The sequence below is a fragment of the Hetaerina americana genome, unplaced genomic scaffold (genome assembly GCF_022747635.1).
Source record: "Hetaerina americana unplaced genomic scaffold, ioHetAmer1.1.p SCAF_3, whole genome shotgun sequence".
NCBI lineage: Eukaryota > Metazoa > Arthropoda > Insecta > Odonata > Calopterygidae > Hetaerina > Hetaerina americana.
In genome coordinates, this window is record NW_027286874.1 from 81,087,979 (window position 1) to 81,110,266 (window position 22,288).

Sequence of the window (22,288 nt, forward strand, 5' to 3'; positions counted from 1 at the left end):
ATATCCTTCTTTCCTATTTTGTTTCATTTACTAATATTTCATCTTTATTATTTTTATTGTAGATATTGTGGGCCATCCACGTATCAGGTTTAGTTGATATATTCTTGTATATCGCATGTTCTGAAAATGAAGAACAGTATTACATGCACATTTTGGAGGTAATGATGTTGATTTGTTCCTTTTTTTTAATTTCATGTAACTGAACTATTAATTTGCCCGAACATTGAGAATTCTCCTAATGCAGCGTGTTATTTTTTTAAGATTGTATCCCAGATGTTGAGGGAGCAAAATCCTACACAACTGGCCATAGCTGCTGCTCAGCGGAGTGTGAGTGAGCAAATGAGAGATGAGAGTGAACTTGTGGCCATACGAGAGCGAGAGTTGCAAGCCCGAAGGGAAAAAATACGGAAATATGCTAGTGCAAGGTAAAAAGTCTCTAGTGTATATTTGCCATATGTTAACCAATGCCATCATAATAGCTAATACTTATGCCTCTCTTTATTTTGTCAATTATCAGGCATTCTAGATTCCTTGGCACATATTGCGTCAAAAATGTCCAGTCTATTAGTGATCGGGAGTTGATTTACCATAGACCTTTGAATAAATTGGAATCTTTGGACTTGGATCGTGATAAGGTGAGTTATTTTATTATTTTAATTTGCTGAAATACATAAATCCGACAAATATGTTTACCCATTGTAATATATTTTGATTGGGTTTCTTACCTCAGAAAAACTTTTTTGAGGTTTTTAGCGAATAGAATGGTTAATTTTATGTTCATTTTATTGAAATGGTATCCCGGTATTAATTTTTAGAAAAAAGTCAAACTTCCCAAAAACCGAGCTCCATTAAAAGAAGAAAATCTGGAGAGGCGCTCTGCATTCAGTATCAGACTATTTCTGAAGGAGTTTTGTGTTGAATTTCTGAATGGTGCTTACAACAATCTTATGTATAGAGTAAAGGTAAATTTATATAGATTTTGATGCACATTATTGCATAAAGTAAAATCTTACATTTCTCTTAATACTTTTTGCTTTTCTCATACTTGGTTAATTGTTGTTTTGAACTATTGAATATCACATTATCATTATAACCTCATGCTTTTGTTTAATTTTTTAGTACATGATCACTGGAGGTGAAACTCAACAGAATGATGAAACTTACTATCTTTGGGCACTGAAATTCTTCATGGAATTCAATCGGTGCTATAAATTTAGGGTTGAATTGGTCAGGTATGTTATGTTTTTTTTCTATTGAATGGGTTGTATTGTGTTTTCTGTGTAACTGAAGCATAATTTCTTTTGTAGTGAAACCATATCTGTCCCAACATTTCACTTTGTCCAGAGTCAGATTGAAAATTATTTTGAAATGATGAAGGTTGACAAAAAAAAAATTCCAATTTGGTCACGGCGACTGCATCTTGCCATTAAAGCTTATCAAGTAAGTAATTACCATGAATGCCATAAGTACTTTTTGGTTATTTTTTGCATTCTGCTTGTTATTATCTTTGTGTGGGATCCTATGATTTCACATAAGAAGTTGCTACTTTATAAAATGAGTCATTTCATGTTAAACGGCACTATTTTCATTTTTCTCATTACAGGAGCTATTGATGACCCTAGGTGCTATGAGTAATTCACCTGACAAGAAAATCAAGGATTCAGCTCAAGTTTTGATGAGCAATATATTCTATGTTGTTGAGTACAGAGAGCTGTGTCTAACTCTCCTGGTTTCTTATATGCCCCAGAAAATGTCTACCCCTTGTCTCCAAGACCTTATAATGACCGTCCATATTTTTATGAAACTCCTTGAAGCTCATTGTGGGGGTAATAAAAATGTGGTGGTGCAGAAGAAATCCACTAAACAGAAGAAGAAATCAAAAGGTGCTCCTGCAAATGAGAACACAGGTAATTCATATATGCTTATGACACCTGTTGATCAAGTTTAATTTTGCACCCTCCATTATAATATCTAGAATTGAAGAGCAATCAGTTAACCTCCCCAGAAAACATTTAGTAGTAGTAGTTTTTAGGGGAGGCGACCGACAGCTAAGGTCATTTGCGCCATAGGGGATGGACAGGAAAGGATGAAGGGTGGAGAGAAACCCGGCGTCGGCATTAGCCTACTCTTTACGAAAGGCGCCAAGGGGTCCGCAGTTTAACGTCCCATCCGACGGACGGCGTACTCACTAAAAGTGCCCCCCACAAAGCACCTCAAGTAGGGATCGAGATACCTCTGAAAAATATTCAACACCGCCGGGATTTGAACCCGGGCCCTCAGGGTGGGAAGCCAGTACGTTAGCCCCCGCACCATCTCGATCCCCGAAAACATTTAGATTTAATCTTCACTTGCTTTAGACTTATCATTTTTTTATTAATTATGGAAGACATGCTCATCAGTTACTGTAAATAAAGTAAGCTTGGATGGTGTCTCAGCAAGTAATGTGTAAAAATTTTTAAAAGGAGCTCCATGTTGATTGTCAGTTGAACTTCCACTTCTACATCTTTTATTGAACTTATGTGATAAAAAAATGCTTACCCCCAAAAATAAGGATGCTTGAAAATTTTCTTTTATAAATGATGTAGACAGAATATTTTCAGAGTCACAACTTTTGACATAAGGTGTACTAGAGATTTTTGTTTGCATTCAAATAGGGGCTTCAATGGGTTGGAAGAAAATAGACATACCTGTAAATAATGCCATAATAAACTTAATGCCTAAATTCAGCAGATGAAGTAAATTGTTTATTCTTTTTATGTGTCATAAATGGCATGGTTATCAGTATCATCATAACTGTTAACTAAAGATTTTGAGGTAAATCATTTTTATTTCATTCATATTTTTAAAAGATGATGGTGTAATTGAGATTGGCACTTTCACCTGTTACACTTAAACTAGACTGCCATGCTCTCTTGATCACGTTTACAATTTCCTTAATTTAATCAGGCTTTCCACCATGAACAACTCTCAATATCTTAAAAATCTTTTGCTTAGTAATTGATGTCAATGTTGAATGAAATATTTAGTAACTGTGTTAATGTCCTGCATGCTCCCTCAGATCTGTTTAACAAATTAATGTGATTGTCTAATTCTCAATTAGTTACACTTAACTGGTTTGCTTCTCATTTGCATCTATGCATTCCCTATGTATTTGTCTGGCAATACAAATATCATTGGTTCAAACCCAAGGACTTTTTGATTGTGCATTTTTTAAAGTTAAAGATAGACTCAAAGAATCTGTAGTTGCCATTTAAGTTTGTTTTATCATCACCCCTGTATTATGTACTTAGCGGCATGGTAATCCAGTGGATAGATGCAGCTACTGTACAAGGAATGGGTTGAAATCCTTTGTATGAACCATCTTCAAATTGTTGACTGTGGTTAAAAATATTTTCAATTTATCACTTCTCATTGCATTTACTGTCGTTGTAGGAAGTAAGCACATTTCAGTACATTAGTTTGTTCTCTCTGATATTAGTTAGTTATTTCCATTGTCATGTTTGGATGCTTCTTTTCTATGTTGTTAGGATTTTGAAATATTCCATGTATTATCAGTGCATACGTCATCCCTAATAGTCATTATATTTTAATGGCTTTTAGTCTTTTGATATTGATTTCCACATGTGTATGAAATTGCAGAGAGTGGTCAAGACAGGGAAAGGAATTTAGAAGACCAATGGGAAGAGATTGGTCCAGAACTGTCAGCAGTTCTCCAGAGTGGATTAGAAATCCCTGGGGATATTATCCCATTTGATGCCACTTCAGATGTCAGCATTGATGATCAGAGGTAGGAGATTTTGCATCGTACGGTGCATATATTGCTCAATTCAATGAGGAGGAAGGATGGTCATGTAAGAGTAAAGATTCATGATATGTGAAGGGGGTTTTGCCCAGAGCACACATATTTAATCCATATCTTTTGATTTATAATGTACGAAGTTATTTTTGTTCCTTTTTGTAATTGCTCGTAGTTGCGTATAATTTATCACCTGGTCCTGTTGTTTACATATTACTGCTGTACAATGCTGTGTGGGCTTTCAAGGTTGGCTGTGTGTAGAGCATTATTATGGTCCAATATTTCTGCAATGTTACTGCAGAAATTTTCAGGGACATAGGAATTTGAATGGCTAATACCCCCTTTTTGTGAATGCTTCATTCAAAGGAAGAACGTCAAAGAAAAAATATGCAATTCATATTACTCTTTAAAATATTCACTGTGCCACTGTAAAGTAAGAATGAGGCAAAAATATAAGGAGCTATGTTCCATGTGCTCATAAAGTATAATCAAATTTAATGCATGGTAATAGTTGGATTACATAATATTAGAATGTATGTCTAATATTCATCTTCTTTGAAATGTAATTCAGTTAAATTTGTATTTTAGGGCAGATGCAATGAGAAAAATCCAAGATCTACTCAGACAACACAAGATAGAAGAGGGAATTGGTTTGCTGCGAGCCGCTAGGTATGCATTTCTCTTATTTTGATATATTTTTAACTCATATAATGTTTCTCCGAACATTAGTTAATAATAATTTTTGTCACTCAGTTTCTATCTACATTGATGATTCTTATGAATGGATAAAATTATTGGAAGATCTAAGTAACTCTTTAGGGCATCATGATTAATTTTTAATGGCTCTATTCACTATTATGTAAACATTGAGCAATGGAGTTCAACGTGTTGAAAATGATTGTAACATAATACAATTTTGTCATTGAATGTATTTTTTTGATCATTATTTGTTAAATATTTCTTTAATCTCAGTATTATATTAAAAATTAGTGACATCATTAGGTTCAAAGTTAGTAGGAGTAAAACTACAACAATGGTATTTCAGGGAAGTTTGGCCAGAAAATGACTACTTTGGGAACTCTCTCATGGCTCCAGAGGATGAATACATGGCTTTTCGAGAAATATACTTTGCTGACATCAAAAGTAAGTGCCATATTTATGATTTCTAGTGTATCTTCCTCCTCTTCTGCTCTCCCCATAAAGAAAAGCGTGCAGAAGGAAGATGGTAGTAACATGATTTAATTGAAGTGGCAAATCGGTAATAACTCTGGTTTTGTGTATTTCCATTTTGTGGCTATGTGTTTTGAAACAATATTGCAGCCAACATATCTAAAATGTTGCTTTGCTATTTGTAGCCATTTTGAATAGGTAGAGCGTGTCAGCGTATGCTGATGACTTTTCCACCATGATTTTGGTGTTCGGATATATGATGTGATTTTCAAACTGTTATTCCATGTAGGATATTAAATTCTGCATTCAAGGTAGCAGACGTGGTGGTACATTTTGTTTATTTTTGCTTTTATTAATGAGCAGACTTGAAAATTTCTGTGCATTTTCATTTTCCATGTTTAAAGTTCCTCGATGAAGGATTACTCGACAAGCTCTCCCCATCTCTCCATGGAGTGACAGGAGCAATTTCCTGCCTGAACCCTTCTGATCGTTAAATATCTATATTTATTTCCGATTTATTTCCACCGGCATATTCAATCCTCTAGGATCCACCCTAGTTATCGCACCAAAGTCCACCATTTATTGCACTGAGTCCCGTTATTTTTTCTCCCCTTTTGCCCATTTAACTTTTTCGGTGGCGAGGAAATTACGGTGTGATTGGTGGTAATCGCCATTTAGCGTGGTCAATTTGCTCTTTCTCCTCACCCTCACATTCACGCACGCACCCTCGCCAAGCGCCCCCACCCTCTCCAATCGTCCGTCGGAACTCGTTAAGCACGGAGGGGTTTTTCAGATGGGCGGCATCCTCGGGGATTGGGGGGATGGGCGAGGGTTCACTCGAAGTTGAAAAAAGGAGGGAGGGCTGGGGAGACGGGAGATCGGAAGTGAGGGAAGGACTTGGTCGGCAGCTTCCTCATCCGAGTGTCAATGGAAGATCGGAAATGGCATTCACTCAACCAGAGGAGATTTTTAGTGGTTAAAGCGTCGGAATCCGGATTACTGCGGTCGTGTTGGCGTAGTACCAGCAATTCGGATCTTTAGATTTTGCTGTCGCTTTGCAGCGTAGTCTAATCAGATGAAAAATTTACGTCCTAATTACGAAGCGTTTTGTTGACTTATCCAATTTGTGACAATGCAAGTGTAGTACGAAATGACCTCATCCATTGGACATTGGAGGCGTTTAGGGATAATAATAATCCTTTAAGTATTACCTTCCTTGATTGGAGGTAGTAAAAGATTTTGATATGCTCGGATACCTAGATCGACTGGATTTGATCGACAAATTATTTGGGTGACTGGTCATAGAAGGTTTTGAAACTCGTCCTTGGGTACGTAATAGAGATGATAATTTTGTTGTGATATTTGAGGACTTTTATCTCGCAGAGATGATATCTGTAAACTTACTTGCGAATAAAATCGCAATGGTATGTTCCCTCTATCCTTAAGGAGTTCTCCCCGGAGAGGTCCCATAAAGTGATCTGAGAAAAGTCCAGACTCGTCCAGGAAATGAATCTGAACCTAATACCATGAAACCAGTGCATCAGTCGACCATGCCGTGGCAAAAGGCTAACGCTTTCATAAATGACTTATGTCCTCAGAATGATAAAGTAAATACTTCGAATAAAAGACGATGCGCATATTTTGTCTTCCTCCCAACTTAGCCCAAACCTCTCCTTAATATCTCATTGTGAAATATTTTACGGTGTCTCCTGTCTTTCTAAAAGGGAGATAGGATACTGAAAATGTCACTTTCGCGCTGTTGAAGTTGTAGGTAAACATTACCTATCAGTAGCTAGTAGTAGGCACACTACCTATCAACCTTAAATGGAATCCGCCTCGTTCTCAGATGATGAAAAGGCATGGTTTACATTATTTAAGATATTAGATGCATACGGTTTTCAGTTAAGTTTTTTCCACGTGTTGTCCCTAGCGTACGTCTAACATTAAGACTTTTTGGCCGTTCACCGTGACCCACCCTCCCACGCCGAATGGAATCCGGTCGATCCCAATTTTGACAGGTCCGGGACGCATGGTCACTCCCAAGCACTCGTGCGGTGCTCTCGAGGGGGTCTAAATTATTTCCTCCCTCCGCCACACGTCCCTTTATCCTTCTTCCTCCTCTCCCCCCACGCTTATTTCTCGGACCTTTCCCCCATTCTCGCCGATCGACGTGATCGATGCTACTGGAGACTTCCGCTCGCCTGATTTTTTTCCTCCCCCTCATCCTTCCTTTCGCCCCCCGCACTCAGTCTTTCTCACGCAAGGACAGAGTGGGGGGTAGGAAGGGCGTTAAGGCCACAAGAGTCGTGTTTTACCGCTCGACATCTGCCTCTCTGTCAACCCCTGCGGCGCCTCCGGAATATCCTCTCCCATCCGTCCCAATTCGGCTTTCAACCCTTTCATTCCACATTTCTGTATCACTCCCATCCCTCCTCTACATATTCGACCCTACGCTCTCTTTGTCGCCGGAAAATGCCAGTGTCCTGAAAATATCATTCGGAATGTGTAAATGGATTTCCATGATCGTTAATTGATTTCAATTTCATTCGTAAAACCACCGTGTAAGTGTGCCGGGTCGCAATATAATCCATATTCAGCGGAAGGTGTCAATCACCATTCAAAATTAAGGCTACTTTTGGAGAGAACTATTCAGTTGACATTCTTGACTTTACACGACTTATTTATGAAATATCAGTTAGAGATATGTAATGACTATACTTGAAGATATTTAATCAGGGGTAGTAGTTATTACGAGAGGCGACGGACAGTTAAGGTCATTCACGGGATTGGGCATAGGTGGGTAGTTTGGCAAAAGTGGGATATTCAGGTAATCGGGGAAGGTCAGCGAGAACCCCGGCGCAGGTTATTAACCTACACGAAAGCTTTCCCCGCTTAAAATGTTCTTCACAAAGCACCCCAAGGAAGGATTTGCGATAACACTGAAAAATCCTGCCTCCATCGGAAGTCAATCATGGGTAATCGTCATGGAAAATTTACTTAGTTATTTGTTATTAGAGGTTTACTAAAGACAAGAGGCTACCTGTAAGCATATATATGTTTAAAATCCACCATTTCGTCCCGCGCATTGTCGGGCGAGGATTTTTTTAGTGCTTTGTTTGAGAATAGGGTTTAGAGTAGTTGGGAATAATTTGTTCGTGCGTGTATTACGGTACTCATAATTTCTTTATCCACTCCACTATGTATGTATTTCGTCTCGTGATCTTTCTCTGATGAAAGGTGTTATGCTTCCCAGTTTTTTAATCGGGAACTCAGAAACTCTTCTACACATTTAGTTCAAAGTAGATCAGTTTTCGTACTGCTATTTCATTGCAGAGTACTGTTGGTTTGATGTAGTTTTTCTTCTCAATGAAGCGCCATTATTTATCACAATGCCCACAATCGAAATCCTGCACCATTCATCGCCCGTCCCTCTCCGGCATTCCCCAGCCCTTCCAATTTGTCCTCTCTGGTTGGTGCTGGTACAGCTGTCCCTTCACGCCGAACTCTGCCCATTCTCCCCATTCGGTCCCTAATACCTTCCCTCGCTCGCCGACCTCGTTATGTTTCGACATCGGTTCTTTTTCCCAGAACGGCCCCTGGAGCTAGTTAAGGCAGCGTCATTCCCGACTCTTTTAAAGGGATACTCCCCTTAATTTGAATCGTCGTCACAACGTTCTCGTGTCCTGACGTTTCGTCCTCGGACCGCTGGGCCTCGCTTGTTCTTTCCCTAGACTTTTTCAACCCCGCTCCTTCCTTATGTCTATTGATCACCTTTTGTGACTTCCCTTGTGTTATCATCTTCCTTCCATTGATTCAACTCTAGGTTTTCAAAATATTTTTCTTCGCGAATGTTGGAAAAGGAACTCAAAAATAAAGGATGGGACATCCTAGAAACGCGAAAATAGTGCCTTTCTAAGTTAGTTTATCCTCTTTCCTCAAAATGTCACCATTTTACATCTGGAATTAACGTCTTTGAATCGAATGTTGATCCAGGCTTCTCAATATTACAGGCGTAATGCGTTTACATTTCTCAGTCTGGAAGTTCCGCATGTAATTACGCAAAGATTAAGATAAGTTTGATGTTTGCTGGCTCCAGAAGAGTGATTTTCTAGGAAAACGTTAACTTCATTCATGTCAGTGCTTGGATTCATCATTGAGAATGTCAACTTCAGTTGAAACGAGTGATAATATATTTGCATTTTTATATGATTAAGAATGTATTTAAGTTCTCCCCTATTAGTTATGATCCCTAATAAACTCGGAAGAGTATCGTTTTGTAAATAGGCGTCAGTAAGCAAGTTGTCATGCTTATACGAGCCCAAGTAGATTTCGCCTCTACAACTATAATGTCGTCTGCAAACCACCGCTACGATGAACGGTAGGAAGTAATATATCGATGCGTGTACCATATTCTTATTGCTTACGTATTCTAAAAAGGATGTATATTAGAAATTGCCTATATAGCATAAAAGAGAAAGTAACTGACATTATTTGCGGCTTCATTTCCGCTCCAGTATTTATGTTCAGTTTGTAGTTTATTCATGAGATATCGTGTATATGTAATGGTTGTAATATGATAATAAATTTTCACAAAAATGCCTTTAAACTAGATGTATTATCTATATTTTTTCTTGGTCATTGTTGAGTGACAGCCAGCTACAAATATTCTATAGTTGTATGCTATTTACGAAGTTACGCTTAATAATTTCCCGCTCCGACTCTAGGTAACGAATGACACTTGGAACGTAACTCCGTGGGAAATAGTGAACTCGTTTCAAAGTACGAAGTGTTTTTTCCATTCCCTGATTTCGTGTCTGAATTTTATTTCTTCAATTTCTTTTTATTGAAGCCTCCCTTTCCTCGAAGGAGGAACTCTCCACACCTTCCTACGCCTTCTTTGAAGTCCGAAAAGCCCTTCAAACTCCACTCTCTTTAGTTTCTCAGCACGCTCCTATATTTTCTCGTTTTCCCATTGAAACGGAATAAGCTGCGACGTTCTCCTGGCCAGAGGGTGGTATACACGTAGATTGTGACGATAAAATCGCATGTGGTCGTCTTACACTCATCTTGGACAAGTAGTTGGACTCCATTGTGTAGATAGCATCGCAGGGGAATGGCTAGGTTTTTGTTTGCGTGCGAAGCAAATAATAAATTTCCTATCTATTCCTGTCATATTTTCGTGACTGCAAAATCTCTACAGTTCACATATGTGCAAGGTATACACGTGAAACATAAAATTGACATCATTTAAGTATGGAAGGACTCTTTAGTGGACCGTTGGTGCTGACAAGAGGAGCAATTATTGTTACTTCATTTAAATTTGTGTTAACGACGCTTGTGCGCAGTCACTGTACGAATTGTCAGGTGTGATGAATAATGTTTTTATTCATACCAGTTCTTCTTAACCTTCGCTTAACTTAACCTTCCCTTAGGTTTTTAATATCTCGGGTATCAACTCCGCGTTATCAAGTTATTTTCATTGGACAGAACATATTATGAATAAACAACCTAATAGTTGGGTCTCATTTGGTTAATCTTTTGAACGGTAAGCTTCTTTGTTTTATTAATAAAGGTGGGATAGTGGCTTATTAATAAAGGTGGGATAGTGGGATATAGTCGAATGCTTTAATGAGCATGATCTCTATAATTGAATGAAATGGATGCGACGGGTGTCATTATGTTTTTTTCTAAAGCCGATTCAACTCTGCGTTACATGGGCATAGCGATATACAGGTACAATATACCTGTACAATCGTTTTTCAAGTGGTATCTTTTACATTTCGTGAATTTTATTTTAATGTCTCGCTACATTTCTCTTGTTCGTTCATTAATTGCTCTTGAATTTAATCTGAATCGATATCCTAATTAAACTTCAAGATTTTCGACCCTTGATCTAGCCTCTATATGAAATATTCACTCAGGACATCGATTACCGGAAACGATTTGATCAGAATTCTTTTATATTTTGTAAGAATTTTCTAAACTCACTAGAGATAGTTCGTTAAAATCGCATTCTGAATTTCTGGTCGTAGTTTTTTAAAATCGCAACCTAAGTTTCGGGTTGCCTTTTAGCCTTCGTTGATTTTTTGAGAATTTATTTATCTTTCGTCCCTATTGCTTTTCATCTTATTGGCATGAGAATGAATCCAGTGGATTATTTTCTGCATACCTATTTATCTTTTATTTTTCCTTTGAAGTCAATTAGAGGCTTCCAATTGACTTTCTTTACCATGGATTTCTTTGCGTTCGCCAATTTCATGGTTTTTTCTATTTATTGTAATACTTCTCTCACAATTTAAAGTCCTTAAGGGTATCATTTGTGTATCAGATCCAGAGTTTAAACGTTTGTGGGTATACTATTGATTACCTATTAATATTTTTTATTAAACTGTGTTTGTTTATGGCCTTGTTTGCATGGTCGAGAGGCATTAGTATCCTCCATAAAACCCGTTCTGATCCTCATTAGTAGCAAGATTGAGCAAAATAAATTCTCCACGGGGAAAAGGTTACGCAAAATGTGATGATAGGTGTACCTATTCCATTAGTTTTCTCCAAATTAAAAATTATCTTGTCAAATTGCTTGTCTTACTGTAATCAAAATTTCCTGGTGCCTACCGAAATGTTTCATTGGGATAATGCTCTTTTTAGGAGTGGATGTTTGAATACTAAACGCGGGACTTCTTCGCGTATGTTCCCAAGAATCCTCACTATCGGCAGTGGGTTCAGGGTGGCAGCCCTGAGTTCTACCCTTCCCTGCTCGCGCCCGTCAGAAGGAGCACGACTCCCCACACTCCGTTTCAGAGCTCGTAGGACTGACGGTGGTGGCCCTCAGCCAACATCGGTTTGACCCTCATCCCCGTCCCTCCCTTTCCTTTCCAACGCCTCTTGCCATCGGCCGCCCTTCCCGACCCCTCCCGCCGCCTCCATCGGCCCTTCTCCGTCCGCACTCTTCCCGTGATAGATCGAAGCGTCGACCTGCATCCCGGGGCCAATTTCGCCCCGGGATCTTCTTCCGCTCTTCCCGCCCTTTCCGTCACCGCGGACTTCTCATTCCATCCTTGCGGCCTCTCCCTCAACCTCCTCCCACGACCCGACTCCTCCGCGCCGCATCCACGACGACTCTCAATTCCACACGCCGATAGGCGCGAGATTGTCATCTCTCAGAGGTTGGGCACGGCGAACTTTCTCCGTGGAATGTGTAGATGAGGGGGACAGCTTTAAGTCGGTTCCGCACTGTGAATATTGAGCAAAGAAGACAGCGTAAACTAGTTTCGACTGTGCCTGCCCGTTGCACCTCTGTGAATTGGATCTTACCCCGGTGAGGGAATCCCGAGTTCCCCATTTTAGCTTTAGAATGAGCGAATATCAGTGGATTGACGTCTAGATTTATACATAGTTCCGGAATGTAAAATGTCGAGTAATGAGATTCGCTCTCGGGGTGAATGGATAGTTTCATTTCATTGGACACCTTTCTTAAGCCCTTATATAAGTATCGTATTAGTTTTTTCAGACAATCAGCAATGCATCCAACCTGAATGATTTAATTGAACAGTGTACGATTTTTGGTAAATTTTACTTTCAGTTACAAGCTTCCATTTCACTACTAATCTATCGTCCCCCCCTTCTTTCGTGAAAGCTATCCATTTATGTAACTACATTATTTTTACGACATTATTTCCTCGTAATTGAAATTAGCATGTTATTTTTCCCGTTTAATTGGCGCGTGAGCTTTACTGTCGCAGCATAAAAATATTTTTGGAAGATAACATTTGAAATGTCTACACGTTTTTCATCCCTACACATTGATCACTCCTGTGTAGAAGTAATCGTTGGTCATAACTGTTGTTACCTCCATGTTCTATTCTATCTGGGCTCTTGAAAGATTTTCATACAGGAAATTGCAGTCGGCAACCCCTATACGTAAGATAAGTAAGACTACCTTTATCATGGGACGTCAAATGTTGTCAGCCTCAGGATTTAGGCAGCCTTGTTATTGGTCGCACTCCCCACCCTCTACTTCCCCTGCCTTATATCGTTGTTTGTTCCCTTACTTTCCCCCCTTCTGCATCCATCAATTCCATTTTTATTTCGACGCGTAGGCCACGTGGCGCGTCGTCTCATTTCGAAGAAAGATTGTCGTTGGCCCTTCTGAGAAGCTCGCTCGGGACGAGAGCCATCCACTTCTACTTCCAAGTGCCCTTACCGGGGTCCTCTTATTCTTCCCGTTTTCCCCCCTCTCCCCTCTCAACAACAACCTTCTTTTCTTTTTCTTTCCTTCCTTCTTACCCTGTGCGTCACATTCTTGCTGAAAATTTCTCGTCGTGAGATATGAAATCCTCAGCCTTATCGTTTCTGAGCTTTGTTCTCCTAACCCATATATACGGTGGGTTTATAAATATACATATATATGTATGTATGTATATATATATACATATACACGCACACATAGGGAGGAGGCAGTACTACCTTTTCTTCTGAGGAAGACGGAGCTAAATTCCATCGAAATCATTAAGAAATAAAGCGTGAGTTTTCTGTTTGTGTGTTCTTGTATTGTTTGTTGCTTTCCAAGTTTTTTATTCAACAATTCCGTGTTATTTAGACGAAATCACAATCATATATACATATATATATATATATATATATATATATATATATATATATATATATATATATATAACACTTTTTGAAAGACTCACGGACGTGAATAATAATGTATAACACTTAGCACTAGTGGACCCAAACAAAAACACAGAAACACACAAAAAAAGAGACTCACTATTTTTCGAATTTTCGGTGGTCGTTGCCACCTTTATCAAGGAGGAGAGGGACAGAACTGAAGGGAATACGAGGGCTGGAGCGATGGATGGAAGGGGAAGGTGGGGAGGGAATTCCGAAGGGACGGGTTTGGAGGGCCAGCGTTAGAAGTGTGGGGAAAATGTAGAAGGTGATGGGGTGGAAGGGGGATGAAAATATAATTAGAACAGGGTAATTAGTGCCTAATATTGATTCCTGGCCAGTTCCAGGACTCCAAAATCCAGATGAAGGATTGCTCTAGTGTTTTCAGTTTCAGAGGAGGATCAGAGGGTGGGAGGGATGCTATGATTGATACACTATAGCATTTATCAAAGGGAGTGTTGTGTTCGGAGGCGTGTTTGGGGATAGGGAGCATGTCAATTAAGGAAGAGTTTTTGCATGAGGCTCGGTGGTTGTTGATTCTGATATTGAGGGGTGTGGTGGTTTGCCCAATATAATAGGCAGGGCAAAGTTGGCACTTCAGAAGGTACACTACATTGCTAGAAGTGCAAGTAGAGGAGGGAATTGGTGGGAGAGAGTTAAAAAGCGGGTGGGAGAGGGATGGGATTTTGGTTTTGAAAATAGGGCATGTTTTTCATCTGGGTTTATTGCATGGCGTTGGAGTGGTTTTAGGACGGGTTGGGGATTTAAGGAGTGGATTTGTTGATTTGAGGAGATCGGATAGGTTGGCGGGGCGTTTGAAAGTAACTGAGGGGCATTTGGGAAAAAGGTTGGCGGTGGCATTATGAAGATGAAACCCGTCCCTTCGGAATTCCCTCCCCACCTTCCCCTTCCATCCATCGCTCCAGCCCTCGTATTCCCTTCAGTTCTGTCCCTCTCCTCCTTGATAAAGGTGGCAACGACCACCGAAAATTCGAAAAATAGCGAGTCTCTTTTTTTGTGTGTTTCTGTGTTTTTGTCTGTTTCCACTAGTGCTAAGTGTTATACATTATATATATATATATATATATATATATATATATATATATATATATATATATATATGTATATATATATATATATATGTATGTATTTCTATACATATGTATATATATATATATTTAATATGCATAATATATATTTATAATATATATATACACACACACACACACACATGTCCACTTCACCTGTTCCATCCTTATCCACGCACGCATTTCAACAGCCTCTAATCTGCGCCTATCATCTTGTTTCAGTTACCATGTTTCCGCGCTGTACAAGGTAGAAGCAAAAAAATCATTTTAACAAAAATTGAGAAAGACTTAATTTTTAATGTTGCATGCCTGGTGTACAATACGTGACTTGCACACTTAACCATCTCCTGCCACACACCCTAGCTGTGGTTTGTGGGTATCAGTTTTTTGATAGATTTTGCCAGGCTTCATGAACACTGTAATGTATTCGGAAAAAAGGAACTGATAAACTTGAAAGGTTAATTCTTCAGGGAAATAATTCGAGAGACTGTCGAATTTGATCATCACAATTCTTTAAAAAATGATGCACTATTAAAGTTGTCTCCTTACGAGATAATTCGAGACTATGGAAAATTGTAACAGATTTACAATGTAAGAAGAGTCTTCTCACCTGTAGGCATAAGTCATAACGTGCTCGTAAATAATGCAGTAGCTAGAGAAAGAATTCGGCAGTTGTCGCTCCTCATTGAAGTGAATGAATTGAAATATTAAATCTAGGTTTAATATGTACTGCCATCTGTGTATAAAAAGATATTTTTCATAAAAATGTTTTTTTATATAATTTCAAAAAATTTCCCGAAAAGTATATCCAAGCCGGACTTAGTCGGGAAAAAACATTAATTTTCAGATTAATGTGTGTGTATAAATGTATGCGTGTGTGTGTATATATACACACACGCACATATACACACACACACAGACACACACACACACACACACACACACACATATGTATATATATATATATATATATATATATATATATACATACATACATACATATATATATATACACACACACATTTTGTTTTTTTCATATATATATATTTGCATGTGTGTCTCTACATACGTATGCATGCACGCATTCACCCATAAAAAGACACACACATACGCCGAGTTCTTCCCATCTTCTGCTGAGTTTGCATTGGTTCGCTGCTATCTCTCGAGTCCAATGTTTCCGAATGGATAAGACACCTGTGCCTTGATTCCACTACCTTTCGATCGATTTTTTGTCATTTATGTACGGAATCCACTATTCTTCTGCTCCAGATAGTACTCGTAGGTGCCGAGCTCCGAAATTTGGCATTGTTTTTCTCTCGGTAAATAACGGGTCGAAAAGGTATGAAGGCGTTGGCTGTCACCACCAAGGGATGATGAGTTTGTCGAACTAATTTTTCTCTCCTCCGTTGTCCCTCGTCGGACATCGTGGGGCGAGCCCTTATATCTAGCCTCATATTTCCTGTGTGGAGTGCAGTGAGTGGGCGGTGGTATTCTCCTTGGGGACTCATTGCCGGGTTAAGCGTGCGGTTCGCTACAAATGGCTCTAATTGGTCTCGCGTCAATTTTCCCCGCGATCCTGCATCGAGCGACGATCAATACCATGCTTATGAGGAATAGTGTTCGTTTATCCGTTTTCCCGGTGAACCTATTTTGGCTGTCTTATCACTTAGCGTATCTAAACGGACCACTTACTCGCCCGCTCCATCCGAGTCACCTCAACGCCATTCTTCCTTCCAAATCCCGCGCACCGTCTGCTCGCTTTAAAGTCCACTTTAAAGTGTGTCTTGGATTTACTTGATTTCTTTTTGCCCAAAATCTGTTATTTAACGTACTCATTTTTCAGCATTTTTAACAAGTCAATTTTGCTTAATTTGCTCTCATCAAACAGCAAAGGTTATTATTTGGCTGAGCGTTCATTCGGTTTTATAAATGAAATTTTCGGGAAAAGGTCAGGTGATTTCATAACTACAGCATGAACATCACGCGAAAGCACTACGTAAAATTAAATGTGTCATTATAAAAGGCTTATTTGTCATCGTATACCTTAAGCTTATGTTTTCGTTTAATTTAAACACATTGTCTGGAACTCATTTATTTGAAAGAAGTAAAGAAACTGAATACGCTAAAGATGATGTAGTCACCGTCTATTCCAGATGGTACATCACACTTATCTCGCTCAAGCCAAGGTTTCTCTGTTAATACATATTAAGTGAGTTCGCTGTCAGTTACTCAACAAGTACTTTAGGTTCATATGTATAGGTCAACTATGGTTATAATAATGTATTAAAATTATATTTTATCCTTATCTTCCAGTAAGAAAAGCGTTAAACGTTTGTTGGAAATTTTAAGTAAATTTGGGTGGGACGCTTTGTCCAATGAATGAACAAACCGCACCAAAAAACTATTAAGAAAATAGTAAGACATTGGATTTTACTTTCTTAAACAACAGAGTTTATATAGCTAATCCTAGATCATTAGATTAGGCCGCTTGAATCTACAAAGAAAAATTGAGTTCATAATAGAAAGAATTTATTGCTCGTTTTTAATTGTCGAGCACAACATTAGGCGTATTTTATATTGCATGTCTGATTAATTGCACGTATTTTCTCCCTTAATGAAATTCGTAAAATGAGTCGTAAAATTTGCATAATTTATGATCTTTGTCATTAAAACTCTCTTAGCCGTCCTACTTCTATCTCTTGGTATTCCTTAACAATGTTCTTTATGCTTTATCGTTAGCTTTCCCTCATCAAGTCACTTTCATCTCCAACCTGAAAATACCGACTGACAAATGTACTACTTCGTAAGAAGCCTGATCTGTCTTCATTCATACTCATCCATTTGCTTCTATTGTAGTGGCGAGCGATATTAGATGATCAGTCAGTGAAACGAACAGCAATAGGACCCAAATAAATTTTATCCAGTCTCATCATACTGCATTTCGTCCATTTACCCGCCCTCCGTTACCTCTGTAAAATACTCTTCTTATCTCAAATTATCTTCCGTCATCCTTACTGTTCATTTTGTTCCTAGTTGTTCCTCAAAACCCACCCGTTCCCTTTCCTCATCTAGCGCAAGATTCACCAACTATTCTTCCACCTTAAATTCCTCCCCATTTCCAGACTCCTCCGGGTCTTCTCCCGGTCTCAACTAAACCTTCCGGAGTTATCGCGCACCTCAATACTGTGGGATCCGCAATATGTCCAACGTACCACTGAACCGCGTTCGCCCTACCTACAGCCATTATTTCCTCCAATTCCCCACGCGCTTCCACCAATGGCGTTGGCCAGAGTGGTAGATATAGCCTTTGACTTCGCCCTCCCTGAAGTCTCCTCCTAACCTTCCCTCACAGGTATGTTCGCACGCCCCACATAAACCCCGAATTTCCGACGCGTCTTCTCGCTGGCTCGGGGGGTTGCTGAACTCGGGTGTGTGCCCCACCGAGTCGACGTGTTCTCTCTTCCCCTGGAATCGCGGGGCGTCAATTTGCAGCATGCGATAGTGTTTCCATCCTCGTGCAAACCGGCTTCAATTTCGGTCGCCCCTCCTCCTCCCTCGCCCTCTCGGGGCGGTGTTTTCAGACAGCGGGGGTGGTTTGCTCTACGAAATTGACGGCCGTCCCGGGATATATTGGGATTGGGGAAGGGGGGACTGGGTAAAAAAGGGTCTGGGGGTATGAGTGTAATAATCCTTGCCCACGCCTTGGTCAGGATAATTTTGGAATAATTACGCGTAGTCGCGTGACGACTCTCCCCCCACATTCGGATGGTTCGCTCGTTTCGACGTTCCCGGGAGAAAAATGAGTATCGCGGTGCTTTCACGGTGCGCGCGGGCGCTATATTTTTGTCGTGTGAATTTAATTATAACGCGTGTTAGTACGGACCATCATAATTTTTGAATCTCTTCGGAAGCTCTCGGTTGACTCCCTACCCCTGCCTTGTCGTTGGAGCTATTTCATCCGACCCGTAGCATTCAACAAGCTAGACTCGTTTTGTGTGATGGATATCGCCCCAGCACCTGTTCGCGTGACGTGTACATTTTACGAGCCTCCTTTGGGCTTTCATTAGCCTTTAGCAAGCTTCAGTTGATGACAAGATGTTGTTTCACATAACCTCGGGCTCAAGGAGTAATCTAGCTGGATCGAATACTTTCTTCCGTATGCTGCCATCCGCTTTTCTCTCTGCCTTCTCCTCGCCAATCCTTTCGTACCGTAGAATTCTCTCGCTGTCTCAGCACCCTTTTCTTCCCGCGTCGCCTTTTGCGAGTGCGGACGCCGCCAAGGAAATCATGCGAGGGTGCCGTCAAAAATCTCGTTCATGTACTAAGTTTTTGCCTTATTCAGTTTGAATCTTGCATGCTGATCAAATAAATTTTTGATATGGCAAAGGAGTTAATGTGATGTAATTTACTTTAAAAGTAAAGAGGCATGACGAAAGTTCCATACCGGATGGTGGAAATTCATTTGCGAATTTTCCTATACCGGCAAATTATTTCTTGTCTCGCGGCTACTTATGCATTGCGAACGGTGCATGACATTGTTAACATGACATGTTAATTATATTGGCATTAATACTACTTCGATATATTTTAGTCATATCTTACGTTCGTCCTCGTCAATTTAATCCAAGTCTTTTTCACCTCTTAAATCTCTGCTCTCTCAACTCACCTCCTCCCTCCTCTCGCCTTATTTACCTTCCCTTCTCTTCACTTACCTACTTACCTCACTTGTAATTCATTTCTGCCTGCCTGCCCGCCTTCCTCCTCCCCGCGCCGCTTCACAAAAATCCTCTCCCCGTCTTCCTTCTTCCACCTCCCCCTAACTTTACCAAATTGCCTTCTGCGAGATCAGTTTCGCCCTTCAAAGTGGAAAAGGGTATGCGTATGTGTGAGTTTCCCTCTCCCTCAGTACATCCTCTTTTTCTGCCTCCCTCGCTTTCACTCCCCTTCCTCCCACGCCACCCGTTTTAGCCCCCTTCTTTCCCTCCGTGCCGCCCGCCCGGCCGTTCTTAAATCCCTGGCTCCACTCCCTTCCATTCCCCATTGTCCAAAATGTTATACACCCTGGGCCCTTCCACTCGGCTCTCCTTTGCTCACGGTGAAATTGTGCTTACTCTGTCCTCGTGTGTATAGGTATGGCTTCCTTTAACCTCTCTCTCCCCCCCCCCATTCTCTACATCTCCCTCTTCAAACTCGACGCTCTTATCCTAAGGGTAAAGTATTTGAGGCAATATTCGAAGCACTTGAGGTGAAAAACTTTCTAAAGGCTCGCTCTCTGGATTCCGTATAATAGCGGCGGTCCTTTTATTTTTCTCATTTTCTTCTTTATTGTTTCCGCTCGTGGGCGATGGAAGGATGCGGGGGACCGAGGTTTTGTGTTGTCTTTCCGGTTTGGGGAGGGATGCTGGTAGAATGGGGAGGGGGTACGCGCCAGCAGTATTGTGTTTCTCGCAGGTTTTCTCGGTTAATGAGATTCGTGTAACTTGACACGGTGCTCAAGATTTTTCAGCTCAGATACTTCAGCGAGTGCCACACGCTCGTGGATGACTAATGTGGATTTTTACCTCCATGAGTTTGGACTAATAAATGGCGTAATTCTAATATTCATGCAAGGATCTCTGGTTCTTAACTGGTACGTTGCGTGACTGTATGAAAACGTGTTTTACTCTACCAGAGGTCACAAGGGAGTGACTTTTCAAAGTCTCCTTGCCGTACTTTTAAGATGAGTTCCTTCGAGATAAGCTCTGTCTCGCTGTCACCGAATCTGTTTTATTCCGTGATTTGAGTTACGTGACATTGAGTTGTTCCTTGTATTACCGTTAAGTATATCCTTCGTACTTAAATCATTTTTCCTATGAAATTTACTGTGGAAATGATTATAGCGATTGTTTCATTGCGAGCACGACTAAAAGAAGAATTCGATTAAATTTTTAGTTAAAACAGTAAAATACGTCCGGAGTACTAGTTTAATCTGTAGTAGAATTGAATTATCAACTTGCTTATATGACATTTTTATAGCTATAATTTAGCATTTTTATGGTGATGTCATGTTTCACCAAATAACGCCTGCTATATTGCATTAATTTCCTTTTTAAATCCTACAGTGGAAATACCGACAGTGTTTTCTTATTTCCGTAGTGATTATTTATTTTAACTGTCCGTCTATGTACAAAAAGGTGAAGTAGCTTAGAAATGAATAAGTGATGTCATCAGTAATTATTTGACTTATAAAGCAGGTTCATAAACTCTAGACATCTAATCTACGAGTTGATGTCAGTATCTTTCCAGTACTTCTGTGGTAAGGTGGCCGTCATTTTTTGCCAAATGAAGTTTTCTTTGTACAAGCATATAGGTACCTCTGCTTTTCATAGCTTTTCTCGTTGGGAAATGGAAATATATTCACACGGGATTAAGAAAGTGTGCACCTGAGCCATTCTCATCAAAATTTGGAAGGAAAACAAGCTTCCTGAATCCTCTACGAACTTGTCTCCATTTTGATACCGTTTTTCGGGCAACGTTCTACACGGCCGAATCTCCTTCCCGCCGGTTCCCCCTTCCCATCCCGGAGAGAAGGCTCCCTTTGGTAAAAAGAACAAAAATTAATTCTACTCGCAGCGTTTCATCACCCTCTCCCTATGCCTCCCGGGCGTCTTCTTTGCGGTAATCCCGTGACCGAGAGGAAGAAGGGCATGTTAGGTGGACGAACTCGGGAATTCGCGGTGAGCAGAGTGGGAAGGAGGGAAAACAGCGCTCATAACTAGATTTATGGAGTTGTCTATTCTTTCCGTCGCCGATTGCCTCCGTGGGAGAGTTTGTGAGAGGACGGATGGAGGGAATGGGGAGAAGTGGTGGGAAGGTGTCGGGGGTGCGGGCGGAGAGAAGGACAGGGGGAGGAGAGAGAGATTCCCAGCGGTCTCACTCGCTATATTACTTTCTGGGACACCGCAGAACCAAATGAATCGCACGCTTTATTAGCGACTACTCCTTCGTTCTCATTTTCTCCATCCTCTTTCTCCCTCTCTCCTTTGCCAAATTAACGCTGATGGCGGAATGGGGTTTGATGGGAACACAGGGACGACTTTCCATCCCCCTCCTCTTCGGCCCCATTCCCAACCCCTATCTCTCACCGACTACCTTTCCCGCCCTCCCTCTGCCTTTCTCCCGCTGAGTTTCCCTCCTGTGGGCCGGCGAGGGGGAGGAGGCGGCGTATTTATGACTTCCCTGGGCCCCAATTCCCTTTCTCCTCCCGTCCCAGTTGCCGCCCCCCCCACACCCTTTGTTCTGTGTTTCCCCCCCACCTCCCATTCTCTCCTTCCCCTCCTCCCCCTCATCCAGCCCTGCTCTTTCGGTCCGACTACCGATTGCGAGGGAGGGCGCCCGGGAATGTGTCCGTGAGTCTGTTTGTGTGTGTATGTGTGTGTGTGTGTGGGTGTATGTATGTGTGACGCTTGTACATCTGCCTCGTCGCAGGATTGCCTTTCCATTTAATTAACTCCAGAGTGGCGCGGGGAGGGGGAGTTGGTACGGGGAGGAGGTGGCATCGCTCTTGTCACCCTTCCAG

The 22,288-nt window shown here is 40.7% G+C and overlaps 1 protein-coding gene and 2 long non-coding RNA genes across 3 annotated transcripts in view; all 3 read left to right on the forward strand.

The window, feature by feature from the left end:
- Positions 1–379: 379 nt before the first annotated feature.
- On the forward strand, positions 380–862 carry LOC139690361 (uncharacterized). The gene is made up of 3 exons (XR_011701472.1): positions 380–425; positions 518–635; positions 816–862. It is a non-coding gene; the product is annotated as an uncharacterized lncRNA (long non-coding RNA).
- A 331-nt stretch (positions 863–1,193) lies between these two features.
- On the forward strand, positions 1,194–1,694 carry LOC139690360 (uncharacterized). The gene is made up of 3 exons (XR_011701471.1): positions 1,194–1,232; positions 1,308–1,440; positions 1,604–1,694. It is a non-coding gene; the product is annotated as an uncharacterized lncRNA (long non-coding RNA).
- Positions 1,695–4,858: 3,164 nt separating this feature from the next.
- LOC139690442 (protein timeless homolog) overlaps positions 4,859–22,288 on the forward strand; it is a 453,641-nt gene continuing 436,211 nt past the window's right edge. Inside the window, exon 1 of the mRNA XM_071587894.1 lies at positions 4,859–4,939. Coding sequence (XP_071443995.1) covers positions 4,882–4,939 — 58 coding nt within the window. The 5' untranslated portion in view covers positions 4,859–4,881. The remainder of the gene's footprint in view (positions 4,940–22,288) is intronic.